Source organism: Cottoperca gobio, unplaced genomic scaffold (genome assembly GCF_900634415.1).
Source record: "Cottoperca gobio unplaced genomic scaffold, fCotGob3.1 fCotGob3_242arrow_ctg1, whole genome shotgun sequence".
NCBI lineage: Eukaryota > Metazoa > Chordata > Actinopteri > Perciformes > Bovichtidae > Cottoperca > Cottoperca gobio.
The window spans coordinates 29,387-54,829 of NW_021166867.1; the positions used below are offsets into that span (position 1 = coordinate 29,387).

General features: G+C 43.6%; 2 protein-coding genes across 2 annotated transcripts; one reads left to right on the top strand and one right to left on the bottom strand.

The window, feature by feature from the left end:
• Positions 1-1,301: 1,301 nt before the first annotated feature.
• On the top strand, positions 1,302-13,437 carry LOC115005036 (sodium/potassium-transporting ATPase subunit beta-3-like). Its single transcript, XM_029426821.1, has 7 exons — positions 1,302-1,595; positions 7,391-7,519; positions 7,907-8,005; positions 9,170-9,357; positions 10,800-10,850; positions 11,177-11,263; positions 12,290-13,437. The coding sequence occupies exons 1-7, from the start codon at positions 1,403-1,405 to the stop codon at positions 12,455-12,457; spliced, it is 915 nt and encodes a 304-aa protein (XP_029282681.1). The 5' UTR covers positions 1,302-1,402; the 3' UTR covers positions 12,458-13,437.
• A 9,889-nt stretch (positions 13,438-23,326) lies between these two features.
• Positions 23,327-24,923, bottom strand: LOC115005040 (uncharacterized). The gene is made up of 3 exons (XM_029426826.1): positions 24,792-24,923; positions 23,714-24,326; positions 23,327-23,612 (listed from the first exon to the last, which is right to left on the bottom strand). The coding sequence occupies exons 1-3, from the start codon at positions 24,809-24,811 to the stop codon at positions 23,445-23,447; spliced, it is 801 nt and encodes a 266-aa protein (XP_029282686.1). The 5' UTR covers positions 24,812-24,923; the 3' UTR covers positions 23,327-23,444.
• Positions 24,924-25,443: the final 520 nt, after the last annotated feature.

Consider the following 25,443-nt stretch of genomic DNA (forward strand, 5'->3'; position numbering starts at 1 on the left):
AGGGTCTGCTGCACATGCCTTTTCTATTGATGCTTTTCACACAGTTCGCATAGAAAGTTGTTTTGTCTGATCTGTACAGCGACAGTTTTGCTGAGTTAGTGACCTTGAGCAGGGGGCCGGTCAGTTCTCCCAGCCCTGGGCTCAGGTAGATTTCTGGAAACGGGTCCGCTGGGTCTGGATCAGCCTTTCCCTGGGTGTAGTTGGTGAGGAGTCTCCTCTCCAGAGAGCCTCAGGCTCTCCTAGTATTTTCTCCTCCTGCCCCTCACGTGCCTCCCTCCTCCTTGTTTCCTCTCCTTGTTTCCTCCCCCTCACGTGCCTCCCTCCCTCCTTGTTTTCTCTCCTTGTTTCCTCTCCTCCTCCTCCCCCCTCACGTGCCTCCCTCCCCCTCCTTGTTTCCTCTCCTCCTCCTCCCCCCTCACGTGCCTCCCTCCCCCTCCTTGTTTCCTCTCCTTCTCCTCCTCCCTCCCTCCCCCCTCCTTGTTTCCTCTCCTTGTATCCTCCCCCTCACGTGCCTCCCTCCCTCCTTGATTCCACTCCTTGTTTCCTCTCTTCCACCTCCCCCTCACGTGCCTCCCTCCCTCCTTGTTTCCTCTCCTTGTTTCCTCTGCTCCCCCTCCCCCTCATTTGCCTCCCTCAATCCTTGTTTTCTCTCCTGGTATTCTCTCCTCCTCCCCCTCACGTGCCTCCCTCCCTCCTTGTTTCCTCCCTCCTTCCTTGTGTGTGTGACATCAGCTCCACTTCGCCCTGCTTTTATCCAATGACGTGTCTTCCCTGTGGTCATGTGACTGCTGTGATTACATAATTTCTTATTCAGTTGTATGTAAATGTATTTCAGAGCTGCTGTTTCTTTCTGTTATACAGTCAGAATGCAGCATTTTATTTTTAATATTTATATTTTCATTAAAACATCAAAACGTCATAAATACTACAGATACACTGGTTTTTATATATTATAGTATTACATTATATTTTAATATATTTTATTTTCCATTACATAATAGTACTTTGCATGTCATTACATTATTTTACAAGACATTACATTATATTGTATTATATATATATATATATATATATATATATATATATATATATATATATATATTGTGTGTGTGTATAACGGCTAACTGTGGAGGTTTTCTTACATATTGACTGTCACCACTTTTCATTAAAATATGATATGAATATGATTTAAAGGATTATTATAATGTGGTTATTTTACAGAAGTGTGCAGCTCCGCAGCATCACGGCTGTCTGTAGTGCGCATGCGCCTCGTTCTGCAGCAGTCTGTGTGTGTGTGTGTGTGTGTGTGTGTGTGCAGCCACAGACCGAGCTCCGTTCTCTGATCTAACGGATCGGTATACTGGCTATTAGCCCGCTCACAGTTAATTAGCCCTGAGCCAGCATGTCGTCCAGCACAGAGGTCCAGAACCAGGACCCGAAAGAGGAGACAAACCAGGCGGTGAAGGAAGAGGAGAAGGTCGGGGAGAAAGAGAAGAAGAAGGAGGAGAAGAAGGAAGAAACGAAGGAATCCTGGAAGGATTGTATGTACAACCCGAGGACCGGAGAGTTTATGGGCCGGACCGCCCGCAGCTGGGGTAAGACAGGCCGTCTTACCCTGTCTGTCTATCTGTCTGTCTGTCTGTCTGTCGATCATGAGGGGCTTCACAGACCGACTCGGTCCGGTGCTGAGATTCCTGCTGCTGGGAGTTTAACGGCGAACCGAGCCGAGTAGGGATGTGTGTGTGTGTAGGTCATTGCTTTTCATTTGTGTTGGAATTTATAAACAGCTGATTATTGTTAAATAACAGATGTATTAATTATTTATACTGCAGGTTTCTGACATATATATATATATATACATACATATATATGTATATATATATATGTATACATATATATATACACATATATATATATATACATATATATATGTATATATGTATACATATATAGGTTTACTAAAAACTAAATCTATACTGTAATATATTTTATTATCTATATATGTATGTATATACATTATATGTTAATGTATATATATGTATATATATATACATATATACATATATATATATATATATATATATATATATATATATATATATATATATATATATTATAAAGTATATTATAGTATAGTTAATCATACATTGAACTAAACAAACACATCGCATAAAAACTCACTGTTATCCTCACCTAACAAGCCTGAGGGAACACAGGTCTGTTGGTGGAGGAACACTGATCCACCCGCTGACTGCACGCAGATGAGCCTCATTACTCCTCCCAATAGGCGGTTGGGAGGACCGGGACGCCGGTGCTGGCTGGACCTCGCCAGGCGCATTTCCTCGGTGGCAGTGAGCCATTGACCAGCACTAGGTTGGCTAGGAATGGCCGGGGTAAAGGTGGCTCGCAGGTCCGACCCGGACCTCACCTCTTTCCTGGTCCGTGGAATTAGTCGTCCCTCCCCGGCTTTAATGCCTTGTTATCACTATTTATATCTAAAAACTACGACCACCTGTGGGAAACACTGTTCATGTGTTGTTGTTTTTTAATATAAATATAATAAATGCACACTGACCGACAAAAATCGAACAAACAAAAAGATGGCTCGACGTAGTCTGTGTGTGTGTGTGCGTGTGTATTCCTGAAGCCATATCGTCCACTCCTTTCAAAAGGGTTCTTGGCATGAACTGAGAAATGTAATGGACTCCTACAAACACACACACACACTAATTCAGCACATTTAAATTTCCCATAATGCACTGCATAGCTTCCTCTACAAAGACGATTCAGTGTGTTTATTTTTATCTCTGCCTCTCTACAAACAGCATGGACCTGAGGGATTTTGTTCCGCTGAAGTTGTCTTGTCAAGCAACGTTTCTCTCAGGCTGCGTGTGACCCTCAACAAGCTGTCCCTAAAACATGACATTTATAATGTAGTTACATTTATAATGTGGTTAAATCTATGATGTGGTTACATTTATAATGTGCTTACATTTATAATGTAGTTACATGTATAATTTAGTTACATGTTAATGTTACACATGTTAATATAGTTACATGTTAATATAGTTACATGTATGATTTTGTTACATGTAGGTGTCAAGTAGGTTGAGAATCAGTGGCCTTTTCATCTCTCAGCCTTTCCATCCTATGTATTGGAGGATAAAGTATATAGCCAAAGGCCAAACACAGAGACTCAATTCTATAAAGTATGTTATGCGCAATGTGTGTAAATGACTTAGGGTGTGTATTAATGTGGGTATTGATGTGAGCAAATTACTTATAAAGGTTAAAAACAACCGTAACGGAGATTGGCTTGGACCGAAGGAACGTTGATGTCAGCCTCCTGGGACAGGAACAAAGGTGGTTGACAAGTCCTTGTGCAGTGGCTGCACTGGACAAGGAATTGTGTGCACACTCAATCCACGGAAGTTGAGTGCTCCAAGTAACAGGGTTGTTGGCCGTGACGCAGCGAAACCACGAGTATCCAGGTCCATAGTGGCCCACCAGAAGTGCCGCTTCAGGAGGAGGAACTGGGAGCAGACAGAATCAGGTACAAAGAGACGGTTAGGAGGGCCGTTTCCTGGATCTGGTTGTGCCCGCTGTGCCTCTCTGATGATGGACTCAATCTCCCAAGTCACAGCCGCCACCATACAAGACAAGGGGAGGATGGTGTCGATTGGTAGGAGCACCGTCAGGGACATGTTGTCGAGAGAGGGCGTCAGCCTTGAGATTCCTAGTGCAGAGACGGAAGGTGAGTGTAAAATTAAAGCGCCCAAAAAACAAAGCCCAGCGGGCCTGACGGGAGTTGAGGCATTTGGCCATCTGGATGTAGGAGAGGTTCTTATGGTCCGTCAACATCATAAACGGGTGTTCTGATCCCTCCAGCCAGTGCCTCCATTCCTCCAAGGCGAGCTTAACAGCCAGGAGCTCCCGATTTCTGACATCATAATTCTTCTCTGCTGGGGACAGACAACAGGAAAAAACGCACAGGGATGAGTTTTTGGTCCGTGGCTGAGCGTTGGGAGAGAACTGCCGCAACCCCCATATCCGAGGTATCAACCTCCAATACTAACTAGCGAGAAGGATCCGGCTGGATGAGGATGGGTGCGGAGGTGAAGCGCTTCTTCAAATCTAAGAAGGCGGCCTCTGCCTCAGGAGACCAGGAATAAGGAAAAGGGGAGACGTGAGCCGGGTAAGAAGCGCTGCAACACGGCTGTAGTCCTGGATGAACCGGCGGTAGAAATTGGTGAAGCCAAGGAACCACTGGAGCAGTTTCCGGGACGATGATCTGGGCCAATCTGCCACTGCCTGGATCTTCTCCGGGTCTGTCTTCACCTGCACACTCTCTATGATGTAACCCAGGAAGCGGACAGAGCTCACGCGGAACTCGCACATCTCGGCCTTGACAAATAGTTTGTTTTCCAGGAGTCTCTGGAGAACCTGCCTAACATGGTGGGTGTGCTCTTCAAGATTCCCGGGAAAAATCTGGATGTCGAGGTAGACAAAAACAGTTCGGTTTAGAAAATCACGGAGGACGTCATTCATCAGGGCCTGGAAAACGGCGGGGGCGTTGGTTAGCCCGAATGGCATGACCAGATACTCGAAGTGACCAAGGAGTGTTGAATTCCAGGTGGGCCTGACCCAGATGTATGGGCTCTGCTCCAGGTGAGGTGGGCGTAGAAGAACTGGTGGCAGAGCGAGGGACTCAAAGAGGTTCGGGGCTCATTCTCGGGAAGTGGGCCGGAGTGAAGTGAGAGGACGTAGACAGAGCATGGCTAGCCTTCTCCTGACGACGCTCACGGAGACGGTTATCGAGCTTTATAGCTAGGGAGGTCAGCTCATCCAGGCTGCTTGAGTCATCCCTGGTGGCCAACACATCCTTCACATTATCACACTCCCCGCAGCAACTCATTGTTCCACCCAGAATCCGCAGCTACAATTCTGAATTCCACAGCATATTCGTCTACAAAAATAGATGTTTGGCCGCCTCAGAACCCCTTAACGACACCTTCCTAATTTCAGAGGTGAAGCTAGTAAATGAGGAGCTTACTGGGGACAGACTGTCCCATATTGCTGATTCCAATGCTAGCGCATTCCCCTTCAGTAACCCCATCACATAAGCTATCTTAGACCTGTCTGAGGCATAGGTGAAGGGCTGCTGCTCAAACACGAGGGAGCACTGGATGAGGATGGCCCGACACGTTCCCAGGTCTCCGGAGTAGCGCTCCGGCTGGAACGTGAGGCTCTCTAGCCTGGGGAACTGGCAGGTCTGGAGGAGGAACAGGAGCAGGAGGGCCCGGCTGGGCTCCAGTGGAATTCAGATGAGTAGAGACCCGTTCCAGCTGAGTCCCAATCTGGTTGACGTTGACCGATAGACCAAGTATCGCCTCCATGACTCCATCGAGGGCGCAGCCATGCCGTCCCACGAGAGCACCCTGGGTTACTAGGGCTTGGCGGAGCTGGGCTGTGTCCATGTCTGCTGGGTCCATTAGGGTCAGATTGTTCTGTCACAATCGTACAGAGCGGACCCAGGTGCAGAACACAGACAAATAGAATTCAAGGAGGTTTATGAGGATTTAATGGCAAGAAGACAGGAATGTATGAGGTGCTGGAGAATGGAGTAGACAAGCAGGCAGGTAGGCAGGCAGACAGACAGGCAGAAGGCTGGTTCTGAGCACAGGAAGACAAGATGTTAGTACTAGTACAAGGTTAGGTCTGAAGGCAACTACCACTTGCAGTGGAAACAACAATCTGACGATGAGTAGAGGGAAAATCAGAGGAGATATACTGCAGAGTGGCTGATTTGACAGGAGGCAGGTAGGCTGATGGCAACGAGGACCAGGTGAGCCCGATGATGGAGTTCCTCAACCACCGAGGTTCAACCCCAAATGCACCCCAGGTGTCCAACTCCGTCTTGATATGGGATACCCAGCACCAGGTGACATTTTTTCCCACTTTGATGCTGCAGTTTTCAAACTCCTCTGTGAAAACACAAATAAGAATGCAACCAAAAACCTGGAGAGAGGGACAAAGTTCATCTGGACGAAGAAATGAAGAAGTTTCTTAGGCATGTTGCTGTACATGCTGTACAACTACTGAAGCTGAGCGACTTTTGGCAAGCAAACCATTTTCCATGTGTCATTCACTGCCACCTTCATGTCCCCAGACCGGTTCATGGTCATTTTATCTAATCTTTATATGAGTGACCCAGAGAAAAATTAGGAAAATGATCAGAAAAAGGGCACCAAGGATTGTGACCACCTCCACCGGGTCAGACCTCTCATGGAAATGATATGCATGAACTGCAAGGCCATCTACCACCCAAGACAGCACTTTGCAGTCGACAAGAGGATGGTTGGTACCAAGGCCAGGCTCAGCATCAAGCAGTACATGAAGGCCAAGCCAACAAAGTGGGGGCTGAAGTTTTGTGCTTGCTGACATGAACGGCTACACCACCGACTTCAAGCTCTAAACTCTGCAAGAGGAGCACTGCCTGGAAGTGTGAGGACTATCAAGTGGGCCTGTCTCTGCAGCCAGACAGGAACTGTCACTGGCAATACCACCAAGGCCTTTGCATGTTAAGGGACTGTCAGAGAGGAGAGAATTACCCTGTGTGGAAAAAAACGCCTGTACATAGTTCCCATTTTATGGCCTGTTTTTGCACATTTAAGAGTAAAAGACTTAACATTTTTACTGTAAATAGTTTTATACATTTGAAATTTTAAATGTAACATGCCAAATCTCTTATTGATGTACAATTGCAGTTTCTTTTTCACTAAACCTCTAAAATTAAATTCTGTTTTTGTATTTTTCTTTATTTTAAACTGTTATTACATTTTTATAACATGCAATAAATTGTAAATAACTGCCAGATATTGAAAGTTTCAGGTATTCTTGAAAAATGGGCAAAAGCACTTACTCACACTTTTTACAGTCAAAATAAGCAAAATAGTCCAGACGGAAATTTTGAGGCTTAGGTGTTAAAGGGTTAATGTAGTTACATGTGTAATATAAATACATGCTAATGTAGTTGTTGTATGATTTAGTTACTTGTTAATGTAGTTACATGTATAATATAGTTAAATGTTAATGTAGTTACATGTATAATATAGTTACATGTTAATGTAGTTACATATATCATTTAGTTACATGTTAATGTAGTTACATGTATGATTTAGTTACATGTATAATTTAGTTAAACGTTAATGTAGTTAATGGTAATAGTCTTAAATAGATGGAGTGATCTGATTGGACAGTGGCTTCCTGAAATTAAGAAGAAAAAGCCAACATACGGATACACAGAGAGGAAGTGTTACTGCAGAGAAAGAGATGTTCAGTGTTTGTTTCCCCTGTTGTGTTTAAAGTCCTTTTTAATTTTCTCCCTCAGGTCAGATCCTCCTCTTCTACCTCGTCTTCTATGCGTTTCTGGCAGGAATGTTTTGTCTCACCATGTGGGTGATGTTACAGACTCTGGATGAAAATATCCCCCGCTATCAGGACCGAGTGGCCAGTCCAGGTGAGTTCATCATCCCAGGTTCACATGTTTAACCCTTTAACCACATTTCCTGTTTAGTCCATTTCCATGATGATCATCTTACAACTCAATAGTTTTTAGATTGATCGTTCATCTTAGGTCATTTCAATGAAAGTTAACCTGCAGAGACTTGAAACCTCCTGCGTTCCTTATCACAGGTTTATCTCTTTAATGACACTTCCTGTTTACTTCACATCCATAATGATCGTTTGGACAGGTCCATCTTGAAGAAAATATTTTAATCTAAACTTTAGTGTTGTTTGTGTTTTGAACGTGCTATGAAACTATCCAGAAGATATATGAAGTTTCAGTCGTTCTATTTTCAGTGTTTGGTCATTGATCATAATTAAAACAATATTTTTTATACAGGTTTGGTGATTCGTCCTCACACAGCTGAAATTTCCTTTAACCGTAGTGAACCGACAAACTACAACCAGTATATCCAACAACTGCAAGACCTCCTGCAGAGTGAGTACAAATACACATCCTGTATTTAGTGAAAGGGAAGTTTCAGCACAAAACTTGAAGGTTGTCACTATTTCAAAAATATATTGATCAACGTCATGTGTGACACCGTTCTGCTCTACTCTCAGCCCAAAAACTGCATTTGTATTAAATCCACAGGATATCAGAAATGGAGTAGGGCAAAATGCAGGGAGTCAGGTAAGCACACCGGTGCAGGTACAGGGTCCGAGTCGGGGTCAGGTTCAGGTTCTGGTTGCTTAAAAATTAAAGTCAAGAAGCACACAGAAACTTTGATGGTCTTCATGGTATGGAAATGCGGGTTATAAACTACAGGGCTGATGAGGAAAGTATGAACAGGTGTGAAGCTGGGAGCATGGCAGGTTACCAAAGAGAGGGTATCTAGTGGATGATCGGAGGAGGTCAGGGAAGAGGGAAGCCTGGGGAAAGTGAGCAAGAGCTGGAGACAAAGCTAGGCAAAACAACCAACCAACTTCAAAGTCCCAATGACACATACACAGACCTTCCCCACACAAAATACAACAAAACCTTATTATTTTGACCTCCTTAGCAAAGACTCTTTATGAGACAGAACTGTAACCAAAAAGTCAAAAGGAATCACACATGTAAACACGTGAGTCATAATGTAAACATGCGAGTCATAATTTAAACATGTGTCATAATGTAAACATGTGAGTCATGATGGTAAATGTGTGTGTGTAGGTGTGTAGCTGTGTGTGTAATATATTTAGTCTTTGATAGTGCTACGTTCTTATGTGACTGCTTTGATTAATAAATGTGTTGTTTGATTTTGAAACCGTAGCCTTATGTTATTGCTATTCAGCGTTTCTGAGGCTATTTCATGTTTAAATCAATTTATTTTATTTTTTATGAAATAATTACCCCCACAATCTGTAACAGCCCCTCTGTCACTGCACCTGGGCGCCTGCGTCTGTAGCCTACATTATTTTCAAGGATTTCTCATTTAATTAAATGCCTGTTGCCTCCACTTCTCTCTCCTCGCCTCCCCTCCTCGCATCTCCCGTGGGCAGGACTAAGACGCAAGGAGTCGAGGATGTCCAGACTGAGAATTGAGAAAAGCCTTTTGATTTAACAATAAAATGTCCGGTTGACACTGATTTATTTTTTTGTTGTTGTTTTTCTCTGTAGATTATAATGACAGTGTTCAGGAGCGTAACGACTTGTGTCTGGTGGGTGAATACACTGAACAGGATGACGAGCCGATAAAGAAAGTTTGTCAGTTCAAACGCAGTACGTTGCGTCAGTGCTCCGGGCTATCCGACACCAGCTTTGGATTTGCAGAGGGAAAACCATGTATCCTCATTAAGATGAACCGGGTCAGTAAAACTTTTCTCTTTCAGTCGGTCAGGATGTTTAGAGTTTAAAATTCATTGCAGCTTCAGTGTCAGCACTTGATAAGGACAACACGAAGACCTCATTCTGAATCTTATTATTGCAGTTTTATTTGCTGCCAAAGTTAATGTATAATAAAGTGACGTGCACCCTGACAGTACTAATCTATTAAATATGAAAATTAAAAACCAGGTGAACCATCACATTAATCACTGCATGTAAAAACATGTGAGTCAGTTTTGTCTCTTATATCATGTTCACTGCCTTCTTTAAGGTTCAATGTGTAGTTCTGAGCCAGCTGCTTCACAGAAACAGGGCGCAGTATTTCACCTCTAAACTGGCTCCATACCATCTCCAATGTTCATATCTTAGTTGTAGTTGTTTGGCATATTTAATGTATTCTAATGTATTCTTTATATTGTGTATTGGATTTACTCCTGTGTGATGCCTGTCAGTCACTGAGCATTGCAGCAAAACTAAAATTCAACCAAACTGAAACTCTGGATCTCCGGTCTGATATTCTTTAGGTTGATCCTCTGTGTTTACTGGGAACTGATGGGGGGGGGGGGGGGGGGGGCTGCGGTCTGTGTGACATTACCTTACTCTGTTTACTAACTAACTACAAAGTGGCAGAAACTAGAAAACGACCAAATATTCGCCTCATCTTCCTAGTGGCGGCGCAGCCAGCCGGGGAGGAGAGAGGTCGACAGACGAAGCCCCAGTCAGACGGAGCTCCAGTCAGACGGAGATCCAGACAGCGGTCAGAGAGACTTGAGCTCAGCAGTACCAACCCTGCAGTCACAGCTGCTGGACCTGTGTAACAACAGGGAGTCTGCAGTGGTGCTGTGGCTGAACACCAGCTAACTGAAGCTATCCCGTTTCCCGGGGCTGCCAAAAGATAAACACTCAGAGAAACATCCTCCTGCAGCTGTGAGGACGAAGAGAGGTGGTGCGCGGGGTTTTCTCCTTTCTGCCACTTTGAATGAAATCCAATAAACAAACTATCAAACAGGATCATGTCTGTAATATCTACAGTCAGGCAGCTGTACTTCTTCTCTCTGTACTGAGGCAGACTACAGTGACTCACTATCACCTCTAGAAGAGCAAGTGGTATTACAGACTGGACGCAGCGCAGCTAGCTGTTAGCATGCTAACTTCAGGAGATATCTCTGCAACAAAACACATAGACGTCTTTAACGTCAACACTGTTACCTCTTCACACTGTGCTGATAATGTTAGTTCATTGTTTTAAGCTTAAATTCTGCCATATCTTACACAGTAAACCTTTAATCATGTCTGTCTGCAGTCAGGTTAGGTTAGGGGACTATAATCATGACTAAGAAGTCATTGTAAATCATTTTAAATATACATATTATGAAAGTATAAACAAAAGTATATAGGCCTAATGATGAATGTCTGTCTGCAGGTCATCGGACTGAAACCCCAAGGAGACCCTTACATCAACTGTACTGCCAAGGTAACACAGATACACAAACAGCTATCCCATAATGCACCTGTGAAGCTGAAGGAAGCGACATTATCAGCAACTTGTTGACTGAGAAACAATAAACAGTTAAATATCCTGAAATACACAAAATTATAAAAGTATAACTCAGTCTTGAAAGCTGAATACATTTGATAAACTAGTGATGTTTGTTGTTATAGATATTTGAGTTTAAAAATACATTCTAGTTTTATGTTTTTAACTTTCAGCTGGGTGTTTCCCAGCAGGTAGAAATAGTTTGATGTGTAATTTATCCTCTGTCATCTCTTCATATTCCAATAAATATATTTTTCTGGTAGAGAGACAGTCTGTTACAGATTAAGTACTTCCCATCAGAAGGTCGTCTGGATAAAATGTTTTTCCCGTACTACGGCAAGAAAGCTCATGTAAGTAAATACTGTGTGCTAAGTTTGAAGTTATTATTATTATTTAGTTAATGTGTTTAATACAAATGTCTCTGAACTAGAAACTTTAACAAAGAAAACCTAAATAACTAAAAGCTCCACCAACTTAAAGTGTTTATTTTTCACAATCATCTTTATTGTAAACACAAACGCATTTAATTCTCAAGCAACATACACAGAATTAGACGAAGAATCAAATCAAATCAATTCAAATTTATTTGTATAGCCCTATATCACAAATTATACATTTGTCTCAGTGTGCTTTACAGACTGTACAGGTTACGAAGAAGAAGAAGCAGGCAGGGCGGGGCGTCCCGGTAGAACAGGCGTCCCATATACAAAGGCTTAGTCCTTGTCCACAGCGGCCACTGGTTCGAGTCCGACCTGTGGCGTTTGCTGTATGTCGTTCCCTCTCTCTCTCCCCCGTTCACAATCTGCACTTCTCTATCATAAAGGCATGAAAAGCCCGAAAATATAACTTAAAAAAAAAAAAGAAGAAGGCAGGACATGGTGCACATAATCATCGGCAGCTGGTGACATACTGTCCTTCAGAGACACTGGTATCATATGAAACCACAAACCCAAGGAAGACATTGGTGCTGTGTAAACTGGTTGGGAAGGAGGCTAAACAGTGCTGCAAACTTGTGTCCGTATTCTCAGGGTCCCCGACCTATAAACTATAAACTTGACCTCACAAGTCTCCTCTTCACAGACAGACCACTTTATAATCACATGCAGCTTTAACATTTAACAGTATTTTCAACTACTCTGAAATGCTGTGTTTTAATATCTGCTGGACTCGTAGATGATGTTCCGCAGCCTCATGAAGCTTTACCTCCACAACCTACAGATGGAGGAAACACTGACACACAGAAGGAAACACTGAAACAAATGAGGAAACACTGACACACAATATGTTTCAACACCTTTTTGAGTTTCTGCTTTTGCCATCCATATTATTAACACCCCCATCTCTCTCTCTCCCCCCCCCTCTATCTGTATTGACAGCCGGAATACGTGCAGCCTCTGGTTGCGGTGCAGTTGCTGTTGTCTGAAGAAGACTTTAGCATGGAGCACACGGTGGAGTGTAAAGTGGAGGGTTCGGACCTGCTTAACAATGATGAGCGGGACAAGTTTCTGGGTCGAGTCACTTTCCGGGTCAAAGTGTTGCAGTAACTCGTTGTCATGGATACCACAAACTGGGTTAATAACTCAGTTTCAGACACTTTGTAATCCAGACCTGATCTAATGCTGGATGTCTGAATCTGGTTAATTTTGTATGAGGAAATCTGGACCTGATCTTGACCCTGGTTCAGTCCTGGTTCAGTCCTGATCCTGGTTCAGACATGGTCCTGGTCCAGATCTTGTCCTCAGTAGATTTCACAGTGACTCTTGTTGAACGTTTTCAGACTCTTGGAGCGGATCAGGTCTTTTGTTGAAGCATGTGAACCAGCTGCACAATGATGTGTTGTTTTTTAAATGTATTTATAATAGTGTTGTAATAAAATGATAAAATGATCCCATCAGTCAGTAAAAGTACAGATAACTACAGAAACATCAGTGAAGACAGAAAACTAAACTTTATAAAACATTCAGCTGGTCAGTAATCAGATACATTTTTACTCTGCCACAGGAAATTATTTTATAATATTTTAATACTGCACTGAACGTGTGATTTTTCTCAATTTCCAACTGTAACCTGAACATTTTCAAGTTCAGGGATGAAGAGAAAAACCGAAAGATGGATAGTTGATCACTTTTCGGTATTGTTTTTAGTTTTTTTTGGTGTAAGTAAGTTTAAGTAAATTTTGATGGTACGGTAATAATCTGATTACTGATTGTATGTTAATATTTTTAACAGATTATTCCAGTGTATGTAAACAACTGCCAAAACGATTTTATTGTTTCAGTACAAACCTTTCATAGATAGGTTAAAGAACAACAGAAAGTATGAAATGTTTCACCTGAATGCTTATTTTAGTTTCCTGTTTAAAACACTGACTGTAGAAAAGGTATTTCTAATGATGATGAAATCAGGTCCTCTAGAGCAGGGGTCGGGAACCTATAGCTCGCGAGCCATATATGGCTCTTTCGATAACGCAATATGGCTCAGACAATTTTGAGCTGACATTTTTTAACATGATTAACAAGTAATAAATAATTATATTGTGTCATTTTAAAGTAAAACATTTAGCAGCGGATTTGTTTTTAGTTCTCCCCTCTGTCTCTGACTGTAGGTTAAAGTGTGTTCACACGTGTGTGTGTATGTGTGTGTGTAGGGGGCGGGGTCCCACCCTTCACAAAACCGAGCAGAGGAGAAACTGCACAAAGCAAGCAGTAGACCGGGGGTGTCAAACTCATCCACAGAGGGTCAACATTAAAAACTGGGACTACGTCGAGGGACAAACACGGTCCACATTTATTGAACAGGATACACATATTGGATAAAGTGCAAAAAGATATGGAGCATATTTTAGTCAACTGCAAACGAATTGCTGAGCAGTTCAATTTAAATTTCTGAGCTGCAAAGTCGGCAAATGCGCTCAGTTGATCAGCAGAATGCGGTCGGGAACACAGCGGTGGAGATGGTTTGTCAGTGTTTGGAAACACGTAGTGACCAAAGTTTCCTTGCTGAATCCGAGTCTCCCACAGGCAGCTTGGCTTAGAAAGCTCTCACTGTGGTTTAACAGTGAGATGCTTAGTTATGTCGCACAAAAAGGTCAGCTCACATCGCCACTTTCGTCCCCGAGATCTGTGGTGTCTTTCCCTTTGCTTTCCAAAAACTTTCATTTCATTCACACATTTAGATACTTCCTCAAATGTGTTTTCCTGTGGTTGTGCCATGCATTGATTTAATTACCAAAACCGGCGGGCCAGTTATGACAGACATATGATATTTTCTCGCGGGCCGGATATTATTGTGGCCTTGAGTTTGACACCCATGCAGTAAACACTGAAACGTGCACATAAATGAAATAAATAACAGTTACAGTTTAGTTTATTTAATAAAAGAGCACCTGTTCAATGAAACACTGACCGCTATAATACCGCTATTAGTACTCGGAGACGCGTTATTCTTAAAAAATGCACGCATAAAGTTGCATTCAAATGTATTAAATATATGGCTCTCAAGGAAATACATAAAAAAATATTTGTCTTTTATGGCTCTCCCAGCCAAAAAGGTTCCCGACCCCTGCTCTAGAGGGTGGTATATACGGGTGTTAATGCAGTTAAAACTGCAGTAAGTGTGCCCTTTAGAGGTTTAACACTACACTGTGATGTAAAACGCTGTCGCTGCCGGTGCCTGCTGCCCACCCCCCCATTTATTTCTTCCAATGTGTTCCAAACCTACTGTTGTACAGTTTTTTTTTAGTGAATTTGTGTGTGATCCCTCTGACTACTGTTATGTGGCTATTAAACGAAATGAGTCTTCAGCAAATCAGCTTCAACAGTGTCATTTGTTCTATCATGATTGAAACAGGGTTAGGGTGTTAGGGTTAGGAATAACAAGGTTGAATCCTGTCGCCAGGAAGGGTTAGGTATTTATAGATCGATGATTCCCCCCACTTCGTCCAACGACTGGACGGTTTGGGATAAGGAATCAAAGGCAATGCACTGGCCGTCGCACATCTTTCCGCAGCCCCCGTTCCAATATCTTACACCTGTTAGTTTTTGCCATGTAGTTAACCCTTCTTTTGGGTTTAATCTGTGACATTATTCTTCTCTGAATATTCTTTTTGTTATTATTTACGTCTTAAGTTGTAAAGGGTTAGGGTTAGGAACTCAAGAAAATTGAATCCTGGGTTAGGGTTAGGGGTTAGGGTTGGGAACTCAACAAAACTGTCTGACTCGGACTCTGATGCTTTGTCAGACCAATTGGAGGATTTGGAGTATCGCCTAGACACGGAGAGTTGAGAGACTTAGGATCTCTCACTACGACACGGTGCATCCCGGGGGCCTTATTGGGAAATACACCTGCCTCAGTAGTGCATCAAATCCTGTCGCCAGGAACTGGCGGCAGGATTTGATGCACTCAAATTTGCATCCTAATTTGCATCCTAACCCTAACCCTAACCCTAACCCAATGGCATCACACAATTGGTCCTTATTGTAGCTAAAAACTAGGCTCTCCGGTCGAACCCGGGGACCCACAATTAAGCCCCCCCCCCACCAACCAGACCAATAAGCCGAGCTGCCCAGAGTTCCGTGCCCCTGGTCACCTCTATCTGCTTTGCCTTGCAGCTCTGCACTCTGTCCACACATGTGCATGCATGTGTATTAGCTGCATTTCACTTATAGAAACGAGTCATTGTTAGATGTCTAATGTAATGTCTAAAAATGATTTTCTTTCCTAATAAAGGACTCGGGGCACGGGCTGGGTTAGGTAGGGGTGTGGTTGGATCCCGCCGCTTAAAAAGACAGCAGGATCAAGTGCACTGGCCATCCTCATCCTTCGTCATGGCAGGTTCACCCCTCCGGGCCCCCGCGATGCACAACAACGACATAGGAATTCATGAAGTCGCTGTTGCTTTCTTGTTATTTGTATTAAAAATGATCTCTGTTCATATATTCCCTGTATTGGGTTTAATTATTAGGCCCTGGCCTTGACTAATTGCCATCTGTGAAGTGCTATGTGTATCGCTAATGAGGTAAGTATTAAAATATTCTTTGTTTTCCCATCAGGTAAGTATCTCTCTTATAAATATCACACACTAAAATAAATTGATCGATTGATCTTTGAACAAGTTTTAATGCCCGCAACGTTTCGGTCTATTTTGACCTTCATCAGGCGGACTTGTTCGTTAGACTCCGTATTTTTGGATGTCTGTGGAGTACTGCTCGAGGATTTCGAGTCTTACGTCTCATGCTACTGTTTTGATACTCTCCCATCTTAATTTTCATTTGTATAGTCTTAACAAGACAGTTGAGGATTCCATTTAAGCCTTCTAATACCGAATTCGGACACCTAACCCCTTTTTTTCAATCCTAAACCCAACCTCTCTAACCCGACATCTAACCCAAACCGTGGCCCTAATCTTCATCTTAATCCTAATCCTAATTTTCAATATAGCCCTAATCCTAATTTTCAATATAGCCCTAATCCTAATTTTGGCCCTCACACTAATTCCAGCCCTTTTTCCAATTCAAACCCTGCATTATTGATTTTGGGAGGAATTAACATCATCTGTATAAAACAGACTTCTCCTTTTCTTTTTTTCTCTGGAAGGAGGAGCCAGACTTCTCTTACTCTTTTTTTCTCTGGAAGGAGGAGCCAGCTCTCTATAAAAGGGAAGGAGCCCTTCTCTCTGCCTCTCACTCTTCACAGACGGCAGAGCTGCATACACAGCTTCTCTCTCTCTCTCACCAGAAAGAAAAAACAAGAGAAATACACGCACACACACTCACCAAATACACGCACACACATTCTCTCACCAGACAAAGAGAAATACACGCACACACATTATTCCTTTATTACACTTTCTTGATACAAGCTTACCTGAAGAAGGTCCAATTAGGACCGAAACAGTCGTTTAAAGCTTGTTCCACACACATACATTGAAATTAAAAACAATTAAAAATAATTTAAAATCTTAAAATACATTAAAATATACAAAAAAGAATTTTATACACTTACCTTACTTACCTCTTATACTTACCTTTTACAGTTCACGTTCCTTTTTTTACGGCTCAATTATCTATTATGGAGCGACGTCACGATGGGGAGTGATTGACTGTGGTGGATTACCGTCGTGGCCGTAATACACAACGCGGTCAGGCAGCACCACAGAACATGAACTCCCCTAGCCGTCATTACCATTCAGATGGCCGCCAACATGCCAACGGTCAACGTTTCAACGGCCAGCAGCGTTCCTACGCATCGGTCACACGTGCCGGACGGCAAACTCAAAGGGAGAATTATCCCCAACGCCCTAGGAAAGAGCCAGGCTATAAGCCACAATTTTTTGAAACAAGGCATCCTAACGGATACCTTAATGAACAAAACAACAACACTTATCAACAGAGACAACAAATTAGATACAAACAACAAAGACGCATTCCCCAAACATCCGATGAAACACGGATAAATGAAAAACAGTCAGAGGATCCGGACTTTCTAATGAAAGTACGGAGCATATATGGCATTATTAAGACCATACACCACCTCCAAAATGTTTCATCGAATGACCCCCCACCTACCATAGCCAAGATGACGGATCACTTGTCGGCCTTCATCAAGCCGGCAGCCCCCACCCCCAAAACGCAGATCCTTATTGAGGGAAATGCAAGAAATTGGGCCTATACTTCCATGTTGATCCTCCAGGACCACTACATGGACGTGATGGAAACGGAGGTCAACAAATTAAAATCGTTGTCTTCCCACCACTGGCAGGGCCCACTAGATATGGCATCTTCCTGGGCCAGGAGAAACTTGGGTCGCCGTTTACGGGCTGATACAGTCAAACAGGTGGAGGCTCTACTGATAGCTAATCTTACCGACCACCCAGTGATCACATCCGCCAGCTCAGAGCACGACGTAGGACCCACGGCTGTGGGTCCCTCTGATGTTATTACTGTGGCACAGGTACATGCTTCAGGGCAGAACATACTCATGCCCACACCTGTTCGTACCCCATCACAGACTCCTGACCCCAACATACCACTTGTAGTCAAGGAGAGGGTCGACATGGCCACCGGAGCGGACCGGGACGTAGAATGGTCACCCCTAGTGCGTGAGGATACGGAGGACATTATCAACCCTGTCCCCTTATTGATCTTAGACATCGAAGAATCCCCACAGCAGGCTGCTCCCAAGACACAGAGGATCACTCGTCTCCCCAACTTGACGCCTCGGCCTCGGCCTCTTACCTCTTCCCCTCCTCCACATTCTCCCCCTCCATCGGTGGTCAATCCATGTATCTCGATGGACGCTGGCCCCATTATGGGTGTGTCTCCAGAGAATACTATTCATACACCACTTACCAACCGGTCTCTCATTCCAGTCCGGGCTTCGTCTTCAGTGTTGACACGTAGTCTAGACACAGCAGTCCAGAGCCTAATGGAAAATCACCTGGGCCAGCAACGGGAGCCACTGGTAAACACAGGCACCAAATCACTGGGACCAATATACAGGCCAAACAGACACCCCAAGACATTAAATAAAGTACAGGACTGGAGTCTCAGTGTTGAAAAAACATTTATTATCATGGGGGATTCCAATACAGACAAGTTCCCATCATTTACCAGAAATGACCTACAAATTGAGAGTTACCCAGGTGCTACTTTCAGAAATGCAGAGGCCATCCTAAACAGGACCACTTCTTCCACTATGGTGGAGAAGGTGATTTTGTCTTTTGGCATAAACAATAAATCACAAAAATTCAAGGAGACCACTGTAAAGCAGTTGCAGACTGCAGTCAGGGCTGCTAAACTCAAGTTCCCCAAGCAGAGATCTGGGTGCCGTTGATTAACCACTCAACATTTCTTGCTGACATTGAGCAGAGAACTTATTGGAGCTCAACGAGTACATCACAATACATTACACACACATACCACACCTACCAACGGAGCTCTTTCAGACCGAACGGGACAACATCCATTGGACTCGTCTCACAGCCGAACACATTCTCAAACATTGGTGTGACTACGTAAAATAGATGTCCCCACAAGCCTGCCTATACAGGAGGGGAAGAAAAATGTTTTAGGTTTTAGCCATAAAATTTCTAATTGACTCAACAACAGTCCACTCTACTGGACAGGGGACTAATTTCATCCCCACTAAAGGCAGCAACAAAAATATAATGGAACAGAGTAGATGGGACATTCAACAATACCATAGAGATTGAAACTAGCCACACATTTCCAACACAGAGCAGACTCAGACTTACCTCCATTCACTCCAAAATCAGACTGGACTCCACCCATGGGGGTTCTGCCGGTTGAACTCGCAGCCCTCATCAAGGCGGACATCGATCACTTCGATAGTAACTTCCAGATATCTCGTGTCAGACCCAACCTAAGTTCAGAGGAGACCACGGCACTGAAAGAACTTATGAACAATAAAGACATCATCATCAAACCAGCCGATAAGGGTAGCGTAGTGGTGGTCATGGATAGAGACCAGTACCTGTGGGAGGGATATAGACAATTAATGAACACCAATTATTATACTAAATTAGAGAAACCCATTTACCTGGACACAATTAAACTAGTAGAGAAAATTGCTCACACACTATATGTCAAAAAGTTCATCAATGCCAAACAAAAACAGTACATAATGGGCACCTCTGAACCCAGAGCCAGATTGTTCTATATGTTACCTAAAATCCATAAAGATCCAAATAAGTGGAGCAAACCACATGAGATCCCTCCGGGCAGACCCATTGTCTCGGACTGCTAGCAGTGAGACCTACTACACAGCCGAATTCATCGACTTCCATCTCAACCCTCTCTCTACCACACACGCCAGTTACATCAAAGACACCTTATGACTTTGTAGGAAGAATCAAAGCACTCCATATCCCCCAGGATGCTTTTCTTTTCACCCTAGATATTGACAGTTTGTATACAAATATTGACTACTCAAGAAGGCCTACAAGCCATAAAAAAGATATTCCGTAGACATCCGGACAAAAAAAGACCAGAGAAAGAACTTACTAGAACTACTAGACATCAATTTGACCCGGAATGACTTCCAATTCAATGGTGAATTCTTCCTACAAACCAAAGGCACGGCGATGGGTAAGAAATTTGCCCCAGCCTACGCCAATATCTTCATGGCAGAATGGGAGACTTCTGCCCTAGCCTCCTGTCATAAAAAACCTCTTATTACTTCAGATATTTGGATGATATCTGGGGTGTGTGGTCACATTCCAAAGAGGATTTTGACCAATTTCTTAATACGCTGAACACCCACAATGAGTCTGTTTCATTGAAATCCACTACCAGCTCTACCTCTGTGGATTTCCTTGACACCACCACATTCAAGGGACCTAATTTCCCCCACAACAACACATTGGACATTAAAGTTTTCTTTAAGGAGACAGATACCCACGCTCTGCTCCATAAGACAAGCCACCATCCCAAACATACTTACGCGGGTCTAGTTAAATCTCAGCTACTTAGATTTCACAGAATATGTAGTGACAAAGAGGACTTCAAACGGGCCACCAGGACGCTGTTTACAGCATTAGCGACAAGGGGTTACTCTCGCTCCTTCCTCAGAAAGTCTTTTAAAACTTTCCAGCAGACCAAACCCCAGCTGATCACTTCAGTATTGCCCTTTGTCACTACATACTCTTTATCAGCTGTTAAATTGGTTAGAAAGATTAAAAATAACTTTCAAAATATCATAGGAGGAACTGATATTTTGAAAGAACACACAATCATTGCAGCTTTTAGAAAAAACCGAAACCTTCATACTTACCTGGTGAAGGCTAAGATCCAACCCTTGCAGACCCCAGCTTCTAGGGCTCAAACGGAATTTTTTCAGCACCAAACCTGGTTGCGCAACAAACACAACAATATTTTCAAGTCACATGGTCAGGGTGGCCCACACTCAAAAAATTGTGTGTACCTGATCACCTGCAAACAATGTGGAATACAATATGTAGGTGAGACGGGCAACACCATATTAGTGAGGTTCACCCAGCACAGACACAACATTCTAAAACATAAACAAATACTTACCCCATTGGTGAGTCACTTTGTGCTCCATGGATGGCGTTCCGTCCAAGCCACGGTTCTGGAGTCCAACCCCAGGTGGAATGTCGCCCAGAGAAGGAGAGCTGAGAGACTCTGGATCTCCAGGTTCGACACAGTACATCCGGGGGGCCTGAATGAGAGGTAGACCTGCCTCGGTTGGGGACATTGATGGACAGTGCATCAAATCCTGCCGCCAGTTCCTGGCGACAGGATTCAATTTTATTGAGTTCCTAACCCAATCATCCTAATACATACATACATATACATATATATATATATATATATATATATATATATTACATTGATTAAATGACTACTTAATGTTCATTTGCGTTATATCCTTCTGATATGGCAGTAATAATTGTTATGAAAATGTGTTGTGTGTGTGCCCAGGAAGTAGTACAAAGCTGACCAATTTCAAATTCAAACATTTATTTCAAAGTAGAACACAACCATCAAATCAAATCAAATCCAACTTTTTTACACAACGCAATATCACAAATGACAGACGGACAGAGCAGCATGCACGACCAGGACAGCAGGCACGACCAGGGCAGGATTCATGGTCCGAACTTTAACAGTGGCAACCTGCCACATGAGAGACACAGAATGAGTTAGTAACATGCATTTAAGGGACATACATGCATACAGATAGAGAGGGAGCGGAGGAGAGAGGACGTGAAGGAGGAGAGAGGCAGAGGGAGATGGAGAGAGATGGAGAGAGAGATGGAGAGAGAGAGATGCAAGCATTCATTATAACACTTATGTCATATTATTTTTGGTGATAAGAAAGTTGCACTGTGATAATATGTGCTTACGTGGATGAGGTAGCCATCGGGTCCTCCCTCTTTGGCAGTTTGGCATCCCCACTGCAACGAAGGCTCTTGAGCACCACCTTGAGAGTACAATGTAATTCTTAAAGTAAAATGTACATCTCTCACATACAGCCCACACTGTGGAGGCAATGCTCCTGTGAAATCAAGTGGAAAATGACAGAAAACATGAAGCCACACACAAACACTGACTGACTTACAGACATGGTTAAAGGCAGACAGAGACATAGAAACTTACCTTAAACTTAGAGAGGAGAGGAGCTGCGTGGACTTTATCCACTTGGCCCTGAGGATTAAGGAGGCCCTCTCCTCCAGTGTCAACTCCGTGTGTGTGACCTATGTGACGCTGAAGGCGCGACGGGGCAGGATTCATGGTCCGAACTTTAACAGTGGCAACCTGCCACATGAGAGACACAGAATGAGTTAGTGACATGCATTTAAGGGACATACATGCATACAGATAGAGAGGGAGCGGAGGAGAGAGGACGTGAAGGAGGAGAGAGGCAGAGGGAGATGGAGAGAGATGGGGAGAGAGAGAGAGAGAGAGAGAGAGAGAGAGAGAGATGCAAGCATTCATTATAACACTTATGTCATATTATTTTTGGTGATAAAGTTATATGACAATATATGCTTACGTGGATGAGGTAGCCATCGGGTCCTCCCTCTGTGGTGGACCACTTCAGTTCACCTAAGGTTGGGGCTCTTATGAGAATGATTCAGGACACTGGTTGGTGGAGGGGTCCAACAACAATCCACCTGATTCTAATCATCTTCAGTCATCTTCTTCTGTTTGAACCTAAAGGACGTTTTGGTCCTCGCTGGAATGTCAGCTCTCTTGTATTTGTCCAGGTAGTCCCTATAAGCTTCTTCCGTGCTTGTCTCTCTGTCCAGATTCAAGAAGGACATCTCCATGGAAGACCAAACCGTCCTCTTGGTGTCAGGCAGAAACTTGCTCCTGGAGGTGCAGGGAGTATGTTGATATGCCTCATCCACTGCCTGAACATCTTCATACGGCTGTTCAATGACCTCTTCCTCTGGCCTCTTTTGAGGTGGTAGAGCTGGCGGGTTCCTCCTCAGAACCATCCTCCAAGGTATTGCGTCATGCAGCCTCCAGATGCTCATTTTGTATACCTTTGGTAGGAGGAACTGTGACTGGATCTGCAGTTTCTGGAGATCGGACTGTGCCATCTGCATATCCTTCATCAAGGTGGCCAGGTGTTGGTAGCTGATGTAGTCCCCATTCATGACTAGGGCCACACAGCTGATGAATGTCAGGACCTTGAATGTCTTGTCCTTCCCCAGAGTGGCTGGCAGGTGTCTCATCACGGCAGGTAGCCAGGGCATTCCATGCTCCCTGTAGCGCTCAGTGTTACGTGGGTAGGTGAGATCTCTCCTCTCAATAGTGACATGCATTTAAAGGAAAAACAATTGCATACAGATAGAGAGGGAGCGAAGGAGAGAGGACGTGAAGGAGGAGAGAGGCAGGGGGAGATGGAGAGAGATGGAGAGAGAGAGAGAGATGCAAGCATTCATTATAACACTTATGTCATATTATTTTTGGTGATAAGAAAGTTGCACTGTGATAATATGTGCTTACGTGGATGAAGTAGCCATCGGTTCCTCCCTCTTTAGGAGAGAGGAACCAGGGAGTAATATCGGCCCCTGTTGGAGGACTTGGCCTTCTTCATCTGCTGTGGGGTCTGTTCCACATCCCTCTTCAGCGCTGGCTTCTCGCCGAGGGGTGTCAGCGTCAGCGTCACCTCCTCTGCCGACTCCTCTGTAGCTGCCGTTGCCTCCTGTGAAATCAAGTGGAAAATGACTGAAAACATGAAGCCACACGCAAACACTGACTGACTTACAGACATGGTTAAAGGCAGACAGAGACATAGAAACTTACCTCTTGCTCCGTCGGGGGTGGCACATCGATGATGCGAGAACCGCACCTGGGACGCTGCAAAGCCTGCAGTTTCAACCTAAGGTTGCCATTTTCTGTGAGCAGATCATCCCTCTGCTCACAAAGTTGGGATATGTTTTGGATATACCCCTTCCTCGTCTCCATGCACAGGGGGTTGCCACAGCTCAGGGGAGGAGAAGGGAGTACATCCTCTCTGTCGTCGGGCAGCAGGTCAATGGACGTTGCCATGGGTGTCGTGGGGCTGGTGGCCCTCAGAGAGGAGAGGAGCTGCGTGGACTTTATCCACTTGGCCCTGAGGAGTAAGGAGGCCCTCTCCTCCAGTGTCAACTCCGTGTGTGTGTGACGTATGTGACGCTGAAGGCGCGACAGGGCATAGCCACACCCTGTCGCTGGGCAAGGAGAGGACCTGATGTTCACCCTCGCTGAGGACATATTTAATAAAATCCTCCGCTCCTGTACATTTCTCACACGATGTCTGCTTGAGAGGTGCTGGCTCAGAGCACGTACTTGTTTGCCACATACAGGGCAGCCTGACATTTTCACCTGAAAAGGAAAAAGAAAAGTCAACATAACTTGTTTGCAATGAAAAAAGAAAATTGTGAAACACTTGCATACGGGGAAGGACAAAGTCAAAGGGAAATGCATTTCTGTACATTGAACGGCCAGGTCCTTTTTACACTGGACACGTTGAGTGAGCCTGGCATGCGGGCTTTTCACAAATGGCTCTTCATTTTGTATCACTCGGAGCCTTCTATTTGAGCCTAATTTAGCAATTATGAATGGTTTGTGTGTTGGTAAGCAACTTTTCAATCAGTGTTTTCATAAAAGCCTTATTTTTCTGCATTCTATTCGTTGCAAACGCCAACACAGCTACTATTGTTTAACATTTTAATCAAACCTTTAAATAAGGGGTGTCCAAACACGGCTCCGTGCTGCAGCGGTTTTATTCCAGTGAGTGCAACGCTGTTCCCATCATAGGAGAGTTAAAACATTTATTACACAGTATTTATGTAAGGTCCATTTTTCAATAAATTCAATAAATTCAGTCAATTAAAGTTGATAACATTTTCTAACTAACATTAGTTGATTTGTCAACAATAACTTTGCCCAATAACTTATTTGTTTAGCAAGATCTTAACATTATGACACTTCAGGGGTCGGGAACCTTTTTGGCTGGGAGAGCCATAAAAGCCAAAGTTTTTTAAATGTATTTCCTTGAGAGCCATATATTTAATAATAAAATTGAGTTTTAAGTATATCACGTCTCCGAGTACTAAAAGCGGTGTCAGTGTTTCTCCTGCCATTGTCTGTTTTTATTTATTTAATATTCACAACTCACTTTTCACATTGAACAGGTGCTCTTTTATGAAATACACGAAACGTTTATGTTATTTACCTCATTTATGTGCACGTTTCTGTGTCTACTGCACTGGTGTCAAAATCAAGGCCATAGTTATATCCGGTCTCTATCATAACTGGTAATTAATTAATTTGGTAATTAAATCAATGCATGACACAACCACGGGAAAATACATATTTGAGGAAGTATCTAAATGTGTTAATGAAATGAAACTGCCCCGGGACAAACTGACGGGACCGAATGATCTCTCTCTGCCTCTCTGTGTGTACCTGGCCTGTACCACTACACTCGCTGTCTTTGGAGCGTCTGCCCCCTTCCTTCTTTCACATAATGGTATGATCCCAGTGTGTGA